This window comes from Lepeophtheirus salmonis, chromosome 6 (genome assembly GCF_016086655.4).
Source record: "Lepeophtheirus salmonis chromosome 6, UVic_Lsal_1.4, whole genome shotgun sequence".
Lineage (NCBI taxonomy): Eukaryota > Metazoa > Arthropoda > Copepoda > Siphonostomatoida > Caligidae > Lepeophtheirus > Lepeophtheirus salmonis.
The window spans coordinates 27,864,492-27,876,820 of NC_052136.2; the positions used below are offsets into that span (position 1 = coordinate 27,864,492).

Here is a 12,329-nt window from a genome sequence, read left to right on the forward strand (position 1 = left end):
ACTTCACATTCAGTGGATATTTGAGTTAGATATTACGTTTAACGTTACTGGTTGCAAATGTGAAGTACTTTACAGCCAAAAAAAAAGAAAGACGCACACAACATTTTTCGTATGGAGTACTCTTGAAATATTTAAGAGCGTGAGAATTTGTTTCATTAAATACAAGATAAATTAAATTATTACTGCTTAAAAGGGACATAAATAATCGTTATGTACTTTTTAGAGTGGATTGTTGCAGTAATTTATTAATTATCAGAAATGTATCACGGGAAGCAGAAAACGCATTTTAACAGAGAGTTGGTGATTTGTTCTATCTGTCAGAAGGAAATACAGAAGGACAACTTTAATGATCACAAAGTTAAACTCCATAAGAATGACCCGAGCTGCAAGTATCAAGTGAAAATTGATCATAAGAAGCAGAAAACATTGAACGTTACTATTAAGAAAACTTCCTCTGCTACATCCTCATCCTCAGTCACTGCCTCCTCCTGTCCCGATGACCCTACTCAAGTTGAGGTCTCACTGCCTGAACCAAGATCTGAAAAGTCCGTTTCTGCTGAAGAGAAAGTTACTGCAGACACAAAAAATAATGGCGACTCATCAAATTACCCCAGCGGACGGATTTCTCATGCAATAAGACTTCCTAATCTCGATATCGGACCAATCTTCTCTCCCAAGCAGCTCTCTGTAGTCAACAACGACAATATTCCCTCTGCAGAGGACTCTGAGACTAGCGACAATGTCTAGGAAGGTGAGAAGAGCAAGACTGAGGAGATGGAGTTTGTGGACGGAGGCCCAGAGTACCCTGTCGTCTTCACGAGCCAGCTGTGTGTTTACATCCACTGCTACGCCCATGTCCTCAATCTTGTAGTCAAGGATCTTCTCTCAGATATAACCCTGTTGAGAAATACAATGGGGACAGTACAAATTTTATACAACTTCATTGAAGGGTCACCAAAGAGGTCAGCAATCTACAAGTCGGCGAAGATAACAAGTAAAGATGAGGAGCATGCCAAGGTGATGACCCTGAAGAACCAGTCTGCTACCCGCTGGAGTCTCCCCTACGATGCTGTACACGCTGTATCTCTAGGGAGGGTCAGAATCATCAAGACCCTCATAATAATGAGAAAAGATAAAGATACATTGTCGAGTTCAACAGCAACTTCTCTGCTCAACAGCATCTTTAGTAACGAATTTGTTTTCGGCATTGAACTGTTGAAGACACTCCTCAGACACACATCTAACTTGTCAGATGAACTTCAAGGCAGAAAGGTTGACCTAACAAAGGCCCGGAAACACGTCAACCTAGTGATTAGGACTTTTGAAGATCTAAAGAATGAGAAAATCTTTGAATCAATCTGGAAACTTGCTGAGTTGAAGTCGTCTGAGATGAAATCAGTATTTGACCAGGAGGACTCAATTGATTTGGAATTCAAGGAGGCGAAAATTCCAAGGAGAATAAAGTGGAAAGGAACAACTGAATCCTACTTCCGTGAAACACATTTCGATGTTGCAATCAATAAGATTGTATTAGAGCTTGAGAGCAGATTAGCCACCGACGACACAAACATCACAATGATCTCATTGCAATCGTCAATGACAGTGAAGTGGAGACCTGTGTCATTGAGCGTGTCGCCAAGCACTACAGACTTGAACTCGAGCAGCTCCAGTCAAACCATGCAATCAATCTTCCAGCAATTCAAGGTTAATATTATAATGTTTCATTTTGCATTATATGTTTAAAATTTATGTTTCTCTAGGCAGATATTGACACAGAAGACATGGTTTCGTCACAAATTGCTGCGGAGTTAATAAGCTCGGGAGTGTTCCGTCTGATGCCGGAGCTATACAAGGTGATCGTTATCCTGGTCTCAATGTCCATCAGCAGCTGTGAGGTGGAGCGGTCATTCTCCTGTCTCAGAAGGCTCAAGAACCACATGAGGACCACCATGGACCAGGAGAGGCTCTCCTCCCTCACCCTCTTGAACATGGACAGGGTGATGGTGGACAAGGTGCTCCATGAAGACATGGACAGTTTGATTGACACCTTTGCGTCAAGGAAAGAGAGGAAAAACTTCTTCTTCTAATCATGATAAAGAACACATGCATTTTTTTTCATTTTTTTTCAAACACATCACCACGTATACATGCGAGTTAAGAACATCAAGACTTGTGAACATAATTTATTTTCTGTCGATGTAACCGTTTCATGGTATATTATAATCTCGTTCATTATCTTCATCCGTTATTATTTTAAAAATATTTAAGGAGGTTTAAATTGTTTGACTTAATTTTATAGTTCAAAAATTTTCTCTCATTCTTGCACCGTGCATTTTATACTCCATTATACTCCTTCCTTTATGAATAGGTCGGCATTGACTTTCCGTCTAGAGTTTTTCCTTTTCATTTTATTTTCCCCAATGTTTGCTTGAAGAAAATAATGGTCAGACAGTCCATTGGACAATATTCTTGCAAGATTTAATCTATGATGTAGCATTTGCCTTGTTTAAATATCCCACGTTCCCCACTGAAAATCAACCGTTCACCCTTGTAAAGCGGACCGAAAAATCTTCCTGACATACGGCACTGACCACATGTAATCTTTTTATTATTTTCTTTCGAAATATCTTCCAAACTAATGAGATAAGGGCAACCCAAAAATAACCATCTAAAGGACCAAGCAACACTGCAGTCATGGATTGCTGTTTAGATGTAGTTTCGCCCAATACAAGAAATATACTCTTCCCTTCAAGTTCTTTGAATCTTTCCTTATCTTGGATAACACTTTTTTACTCTGAGACTCCATTGACTTGGTGATGCAGAAGTGAGAGATAATTACTTTTCCAGAGTAAATTTCCATGAATATATCAAAATTTGGATGATTCACGATATGGAGTGGAATATGGCGGTAGTTAAGGATCATGGTTATATCACTAATAAAATTCGAATGTTCAGAATTAGAATTATGTGACTTGTATACAATACTAAAATCCTCTCGTAAATTCGATTTTTAATGTGTTGTTCTTGTGTGAAGGCCTTCATGACTATAGTTCCATAATGACAAAGACGTCATGCAAAAAACCTCAAATCCTCTTCGTAACTCCATAAATTTTTATCACTATTATCTGCGATACAGGATTTAATATCAATAGTCAATGTTCAATCAATGTCAATCTTAAACTTCATCAGGCTACAACTTTACTTGTTTCTAAAACTTATTAAAATAATAAATACGTAGTTAGTAGGTACAGTTTACTTATTTTTATGTTTATGAATTCTGATACATTTCCTCCTCAAGAATGAAATAATAATGATGTATAATGATGAAATATTACTAGTTTGTTATAATAAGGATTGCCAAATGCAAAAACCGCTTCCGCTTTAAAGGACATATAATCTTCATGTCTAATTATGACATTGATATGCATAAGAGAGCAATAATAAACAGAAACAGTGCTACATATTCGATACTACACGCACACGCCTGAAATATTTTATTAATACGAAAACATAGTCATTTTTTAGATCAAAAATGTTATACATCAGGGATCATTATTTAAAGTTTCTTGATTCTATCAAGGGTAATATATATGTATTTCTATTAACCTTGCATTCTATCTATAGTTGTTACTTTTGAAAGATCTTTTGGAGTATGCTTGTACCCCTAATAAAGAAGTCATTATTGAAAACTCTTTCTCTAATCTCTTGCTCTCCGGCCGTATCTGTAGTACTTTATGAACACTATATCAAGTTTTCTAATTTAGCCAATATTCATTTTCAACAGTTTTCAAAAACTCTTCAACCTACAGGAGAAGTAAATAGTAATCATTTAAATAAATATTACTATTAGAAATGAAACAGAAGTTATCTATAATTTGATATATTATTGATCAAAATTATTTTGGTTGGACAATAATGGAAGTCAAGTGAGAACTCGTAAAACGAGGTGCTAGGACTCATGGGAGAAAATTACTACTGATTGAGCGTCCCCAATCATATAATAGAAATCATGATTTTGAAGGATCATTAGTCCAAATTCCTGATCTGATTCCGATGCCAAATTGGGAAAATTCATCTGAATTGAAGACAATTGTTTAATTTGACAAATTGTGTATTCCATCTGTGACATTTAATCAATTATTTCAACTTGTGCAGCAAAATGTTTGAGTCCCCCCCTTTTTTTTTCCTATCCCTTTCTTCTCTCTATTTCCTAGCCTTTTGTTCTTTTCTTGTCCTTTAACAATTAAATAAATTGATCATAAAAGATAAATGAGAAAATTTGAAATTTTATAATGATATAGAGAGTTTTCTGAATGGAGGTTTTGTTAAATAGTTCAGACTTTCAGCTTTCAAATAAGATATTTTTACACTTTCTCATTCTGGATTTATCTTTTTTTGTAGATATGAGCCTCTAAAAACCGTTTTTAACTTTAAACAAGGATAACTCAAGTTCTAAGGATAATAATTACATTTAAAAAATTGTTTTGGCATTAGGCTGCGAAATATATGAATGCCAATATATCCATATTTTCAACAAGAAGCGATTAAAAAAGCTTTAAATCTTAAAAATAGCCAAAAATTAAATAACTTTTAAGTTGCTTAACATTTTGCGTTGCTTACCTAGAGCTAAATTTCATCCTGATCAGACTAGATTTCTAGGCTCTGGAGGGTGATGTTTTTTTTTTTTGCAAATAAGTTGATTTTTTTCATTTTTTTTTTGAAAATATGGGTTGTCGATTTAAAAATGCACCAAAAAAATACAAAGAACGAATTATTATACCAACGGAAAAGGGAGAAGATATATTGTATACGATTTTAAAAAGAAAATTAAGAAGAGGATTAGCAAGTTAGTCTTAATACGTATCTTCATATCTAATATCTATCTTCTTGTTTAAAGGAGTAACATATTTACAATTATGTTTTTTATCGACATTTTTTACTAAATTCTGGAGTTATTTAAAGTATTAATAAAATAATTCGTAATAAAATATATAATGGGGGTTCGTCCTGGTGCTATTATAACATAATACAAATATATATAACTCTGGATAGATAATATAAATATAATTAAATAATAGTCATATTTATACTAATTTAATGAATGAGTTTTGATGCAACTGATACAACAAGTTGAAGTATAATACCTGTTGCATTATTTCTAGGAATTGCTCTTTTTCATTTATTAATCATTATTTGTTCATGAAAACTTATCTATAAAAACCATCCTCAGAAAGTTTGTAAACATAATATTAATATAAAATTGTTTGCTTGATTCTAAACGGATTATATTAAAATTTAAAAAAAATACTAAGTAACTATGAACTTTACGATAATCAAATCAATATTTAATTAATCCAAACAAAATGGTGGTTTATGAAATGTGAATGGATAATACAAGTATACAGGGAGCACTATAAAAATGAACGAAATCTCGCAGGCTTTAAGTTAAACTCATATAAAAAAATAAAAAAGGGGAAGCACTTTGTACACAATTTAAATAAAAATGCCATTAGATGATGTTTAGTAACGAGCTAAAGTACTACCTTGGTCATTAAATTATATTTTTTTTTTCTCTTAATCTTTTATTATTATTTCAATTATTCTTGAACAGAGAATCCATAAGTAATAACTAATGAGTATGTAGCCACGTGTGAGTGTACTCATCAAAACTCCAATGATTTTTGGGGGTGTTATCTTCTATATTATTACAGTAAAAATAGTATGTTTATTGACACCCAATAACTCCGGCACAACTGCTAATATATGAAATTACAAGGCATAAATTAAATTGCAATTATCTTAGTTTGATAGTTTCTTGCCTGTGTATTAATATGGACTTTTTATAATTAAATACTATATAAACTACTACATTATTTTTACAAATTAATGCCTTCGTTTAGATAAAAAAATAATAATAATAATACAAACCGAGAGTATTAAGCATATTTAAAAAATATGAAATGCTACTTAAATACAATGTTTTTCAAGCTACAAGTTTCAACTACATACATAGTATCAATATAGTATAATTATTCAATCCCGTGAAAGAAAAACACTCGCACGGGTTCTCTATATTTAATATATCGCAGAAAGTTAACTATCAAGCCTCACTTTCTGTCTTTCGAGTGATAACTGATAATAGACTCACTTAATTTAATTTTATCTGTAATAGTAATTACGTCATTTGAGGTAGGTATTATTTTATGAACCCGACGCAAGTGGATATAGAGGTTACTTTTCTTAACACAACAGTATTCACAACGCGAGCATTTATAAGGTTTTAATCCTGTGTGGATTTTAAGATGGTTTTTGAGACGCCAATTTTCAAAAAATACTTTATTACATTTGTTACATGTATAAGACCTGCTTTTGTTGTGAGTTCTTCTAATATGCCTTTTTAATGATCGAATTTCAGGCATAATTTTACCACACTGATCACAAACAACGGATTTTTCACCTCCTAGATCATGAGCATAAGCGATGTGACTTTGAAGTTCACTAGGCAATTTGAATTTCATGCCACAGTTAGAGCACAAATGTTTTCTATATTTATAATTGTGACTGTTTTCAAAATGTCCATATAAATGCTCATTTGAAACTATTTCAAAACAAATTCCACAACATCCTGTTGATGCATCATGAGATTCATGGATATGTGCATTTAAAAGTCTACGGTTCTCTAAAGAATATCCACAAAGAGGACAATTAATGACTTCATTAAGATTCATACGCTCTACATGAAGTTTAGAGTGTCGAAAATACCCATAACTTGTAAATTTTTGGAGACAAATGGAACACTCAATCGAACGATATTTAGATATTTTATTATCTTCGTCAAAGTCGGGGTCTTTTAGACAATATTGCTCATGACGATTGAGTGAGGAAGTCTCACTGAATGCTTCTAGGCATTTTGTGCATTCGTTAGGAGACTCATTGTCTTCATCAAAAGTGTTTTCTTCTTTGAGCTCCGATATCTTCTTATTAACTCCCGATTCATTTAAACACCTTCGCTTATGACGATTGAGTGAAGAATTATTATTAAATGTTTTAAAGCATTTTGAGCATTCGATGGAAGTAATATTGTCTTCAATCTCTTCTTCTTTAAGCTCCGATTTTTCTTCATTATCCGCAGGGACATATATACACTTTCGCTTATGACGGTTGAGTAATGAAGTATTTTTAAATGTTTTGAGACAGTTTGAGCATTCGTTGAGAGTCCTTGGGTAGTCATTTAATTCCTTTTCTTCTTGTTTAAGTTCAGATAAGCTCCAGTCATAGTCCAGTGTATCATTATCAAAATTATCTTCCATATTGTAGAGTGTTGTAAGTAGGGATTGACATTCGCTGCAGATTCCAGGAGTGTTTTCCAAAAAGAATGAACATTGTCGACTCCTAAATGCGATATCTCCTTCCCCTTTGGATGGCTCTGAATATACATCCTTTAGTAGAGAATCATTTAAAGTCTGAAATGATAATAATTAATAAGAAATGTTCAATATCTTAAGTCTTAAAGATCACACCTGATTCCCAATTCCAAGACACATAAATAATTTTCCTTCGTTTAGACGATCTATAATGTGCTCTCTATCCAACTTTTCCTCTTTCAAGACCTTTCCATGGTATGAAAGAAGTTTCACAGTCCCTAATTCCACTACGACATATAATTTGGGTAAATATCCACTCAATTCGTTTGTAGAGGGACGAATAAGGAGGAAAGAGGATCCGTCATTCTTTTGGATATACTCACAGGATCGTAAAGATGAGTAGCGAGATACAAGATTGTCACGAATATCCAATAAAGATCCCATTCCACTAACTCTCAAATGAGGTGAATAAGACGATCAATGTTTGTTGTTAATTAATATTGATAATGTAATATTTCCATGCTTACTTTAGTTAGACAAAGATTATATTTGTTTTTTTGTCCACTCCCAACCTTTCCTTTTAAATGAAAAGGAAAAATTTAACAAAAACTTATGATACTATGTGAAGTTTTGACTGGGGAATACTGAAATCATTGTATTATTTTCAGTATCTAATCGTAGTCTTCAAACTGTCAAAATATTTATTTAACATTTTATGAATTCAATAAAGTCTCAAAATAAAAATATTCAAGGATTTTGACTTTTGAGTTAATACTTGAAACTTGTCTTGGAAGCAGTAAAAATTTACCTTTCCTATAAACCAAGAAGACTCATTATTGAAAATAATACGAAATTTCAACAAATAAATTACTTGGAGTGCAATTCAAACTAATTTAATTCTTGTTGTTGCATTTGGTTCTGGACTTTAAATAATAGTTAATACATATTTACTTCAATTTACATTTATGAAACATAAAATATAATCAAGAAATTAAATGACCCGCCCTAAAAATAGACTATCATTAATTGAATCTTAAATAATTTAATATTTATCTATATTAATAAAGCAAAGTTTGTTTATCTCTATGTATTGATGTTGGAATGTATGAAATACCTTCACGAGGTGCACTAAATGTAGTTAGTCTTTGATGATAATCATAAAGATTTAGAAATAAAAATGTAGTCGTATTAATGAAGTATTGCAGGGTTTTACATATAGAATCCAGGGTGAATAGAAATACAAGGTTAGACTAAACCATTAAGAGAAAGTGGCGCATCAAAGTATATTTCGTCATAATTTTTTATCATTTGAGTGGAAACAAGATGCATTTTTTCCCCACAAGGTTGTATTCATGAAGCCACAGCTGAGTACGTAAATAATTAATAAATATTAAATCTTAATTTTTCAAATTTAAAAGTAATAGGCTAATTGAGTAATAGTAATTCTAATAAGTAAAATTTATAAGACTGGAACTATATAATGGAGGGATTACAACTTCTTTTTAACTCGCACAACTTATTGACACTAGTAGCTAAGGCTTGTAATTTTTGTGAGTATTAGTTATTACTCAGCAGAAGGAGGGATGGGAGAGAAAAGAACTGGAGAACTCCCTAGATCCCAAAGACAGTGTGTTCAGAGGGATTTAATACAATGGATTTTCCTAACAAGCATTTACATATATGATATAGGGATCACATTAGTCCAATGGTTTTAGGCGAGTCAAACGGCTTTATCTCCTTTCTACAAAGTCTGTTTCGTTCAAGGGATATTCCGTCTTCCTTCCTCACTCCCTGGATGGGATATTATCTCCTTGTAGAGAAGGGTCCTTGAGAGGACATATGCCTTACATATCAACATCTGCGATCTGTGTCACTTCTCACCTATTGAGTCATTGTCTCTATCTTCAAGAATATATAATTTCCTACAGATCTCCTATGGGCTTATCATTGACTTCACAAGAAACAGGAAGCTCCATAAAAAAACACTCCAACTTAATTAAAGGCTGTGTGTGGCTCAGAAACAGAGAAAGTTCTCACTATTTTTCTCGTTCATTGAAATCCGTTTGTCAACACTGCTTCGTCTCTAAGAACCCTATTTCAATCATCAGAGTCCTTGATGTAGATCACACATAAATAACTTATCTTTATCACATTTATATTAATTCCATTTATTAGGTGGAGTCCGTGATGTACGGTCTACATAGTCAATTATATAAGGTGGACTCTTTTCTCACTCAAAACAAGTGGAAAATCATTTTAGAATCTTAAAGATAATGTGCCTTTTTATTTTCTATAGTTTGGACTATAAAGCATATTATATTCTGCTTTATGTATAAATAGTTATTGTAATTATCTTGTACAAAATCATCCTAAACATAAATTAAGAAATAAAAGACTTTCACAAAAAAAAAAAAAAAGGATCTTTTATTTCAAAAAAAATTGGGAGACTTTTTGCCCCCCTCCAGTCTTTCAATAAAATCTACGAAGAAGAGGGTTTGATTGCACTCAACCCCATTTGGTAAATGAAATTTAAGGATTATTCAATGTTAACTCTTTAGCCTTGTCATCATCAATCCTATAATTCAATCTAATGCCAAATATAGTCAATCCATATGTATTGTTATTAGTAATTTGTATTGACTGTCACTCCTTGGCGAATTGAATCTATGAAAAGTCAACTACTTGCAATAGCATTAAAGAAATTAAATGGAAATGAATGTAAAGTTGATGATAAATTTTTATCTCTTTTCAGTATTAATAGCCATACTCATGGCAGCATATTGAAATTAAATGGAAATGAATGTAAAGTTGATGATATTGTTAGACGGCAGAACATTTCAATTGGAACACATGTCACTTGGTTTTCAGAATTAAAGGCTGACAAATCTAATTCTACTTCGCTGGACTGACAATTTTTACTATAGGTATGATCCGGTGGTAAGAGAACGTTTATCGTTGGAATTGCATCACATCTTCTTTTTTTGCGCATCAGCGATGTATTTTGACATTTTGCAAAACATTTTGCGTTCAAAATGTTTTTCACAAATCAGTGAGGATGGATTTATAAAGTTGTCGAGCTTTGAAGATTGAATAGCATAAGGAAATCTTCACAGTTTGAGGTTTAAAGTTGGAATATAATTTGCTAATATAATACTAACTATATTATTATTTCACAGTCAATTTCAAACTCATAAAAACTAAGAGTCCATCCCTACACTGGGACATTGAACATCGGCAACTATGAAATTGTAAGGAACTAAAGCAAATCGTGCAATTGGTAGGATAATCTTCCTAAGACATTAAGAAAATCTTCTTCGTGGGATGCTAGAACCGGAGATATCTCTGATAGGCAATAATTTATATACTTGTGTCGGACAATATAATCTGGCACCTCGATCTTTCCAGCCGGCTCACTAAGTTTCTTCATATTAAGAGAAAGGCGTCCGACTAAACTAAAAACCAAAACTGGTGTTCTGTAGTTATATAATAATAATTGTATTTACTACTATATCACTATAAAATATCTCAGTTGGTCTTTAGTTTTTGATATTTTTAGATGGATTGCAGATACATTACCGAAAATCTTTTTAATGATTGGTGTATTAAGTTAGATGTTTTGTTTGAGTTAAAATAATCGAATGAACTATTTATATTTATAATTGTTTCAAATCATTTTTTTTCATGAAATCATTGTTATGTATTATTAGTGAGTGGATACTATTTCCTTTCTGTATTTGTTATTTTAGTACATCAATTGTAATTAGTCGACTATATAAAGTTATTAAAACTTTAACCAACCTACAACTTTTAAAAACTTCTAGGCTTTTTTTTAGGTACATAGAAGTCTATTTTTGTGGGTTCTATTAAATTATACTAATGAGCATCTTTGAAATAATAACAAAAGTTTTCTTAGGTAAGCGCACGGTATTTCATATCACCTTATTCATGGCAATTTTTTTTTTCATAACATAAGGATTAAATCAGGTGTTTTATGAGCTTTTTTCATTTTGTTACTTGTTCTTTTAGATTATGTAGGGTAACGAAGACTGCAGGGGCAATGGCTGAAATAGAAGTATTTATTGAGTGGATAAACAAATATATTATCTCTTAAGTTTTGTTTTTTTTAAGTTTCATTCAATTTTTTTAATATAAATTATGTTTTAAATTATTTAACTTAGGATTGTTATTGTCATTAATACTTGAAAAAACAATTACTACTCTTTCGTACGGAATGCAAGAATATGTCTTCAAAGAAGATAATTACTTATCAGAGTCGCCGATATAAATAATTATCAAACAAGATCCTCTGTCGTGCAATATTCTTCTAGATACTTCCTAGTCAACCTTCCAATTAATTCATACAGAATTGTAAAAGTACTTGCTCCATCTTAATAACAGAAGGATTTTTTCGACACATATTCCTGGGCCTCCATTTTTAGAAATCCAGACAGAAGGCGACGTTATTTTATTCAGTTTTCTATCGATTATTTATTATTATATTAATATTGAATAATAAAGGGGGGAATGATATCGTTCTTGATTGATAGAAGAATATGTATATTATTTAATCAATGATGCCATAAGTATTTCTTGTCTTCTCCTCGCACGCTTTTCTATTCTTACCAAAATTATCACCCTTCCTTACACATAGATTGATAAAGAAATGGACTGGATATGAATGTTAATTATTCTTTGGAACAAAACGTGGCAGTAGCATACAGTGATTCCTTCCCAATGCATTGAAACCTACGTATTATATACAATTAAGGTTTGAAGAATTGTTATTGTCTAGCTTGTTTACTTTTTTGTTTCTAATTTTTCAAAGCTGGAATACAACGGTAAAAATTCAAAACAAATATATATTTAAGAAGAAGTATTATTTATTATCCAAGACTCAAGGCGAAAACATCGCAAGGAAAAAAAATTAAGGCTAATTTATTAAGGGGAAACCTCCTAGAACCCCAT

At 32.1% G+C, this 12,329-nt stretch overlaps 1 protein-coding gene and 1 long non-coding RNA gene across 2 annotated transcripts; one reads left to right on the top strand and one right to left on the bottom strand.

Annotated features, from left to right (window-relative positions):
- Positions 1-5,165: 5,165 nt before the first annotated feature.
- Positions 5,166-8,891, bottom strand: LOC121119865 (uncharacterized). Its single transcript, XM_040714679.2, has 2 exons — positions 7,521-8,891; positions 5,166-7,463 (listed from the first exon to the last, which is right to left on the bottom strand). Exons 1-2 carry the CDS (start codon positions 7,806-7,808, stop codon positions 6,108-6,110), a joined length of 1,644 nt encoding a protein of 547 aa, XP_040570613.1. The 5' UTR covers positions 7,809-8,891; the 3' UTR covers positions 5,166-6,107.
- A 52-nt stretch (positions 8,892-8,943) lies between these two features.
- Positions 8,944-9,781, top strand: LOC121119866 (uncharacterized). The gene is made up of 2 exons (XR_005864867.2): positions 8,944-9,482; positions 9,540-9,781. It is a non-coding gene; the product is annotated as an uncharacterized lncRNA (long non-coding RNA).
- Positions 9,782-12,329: the final 2,548 nt, after the last annotated feature.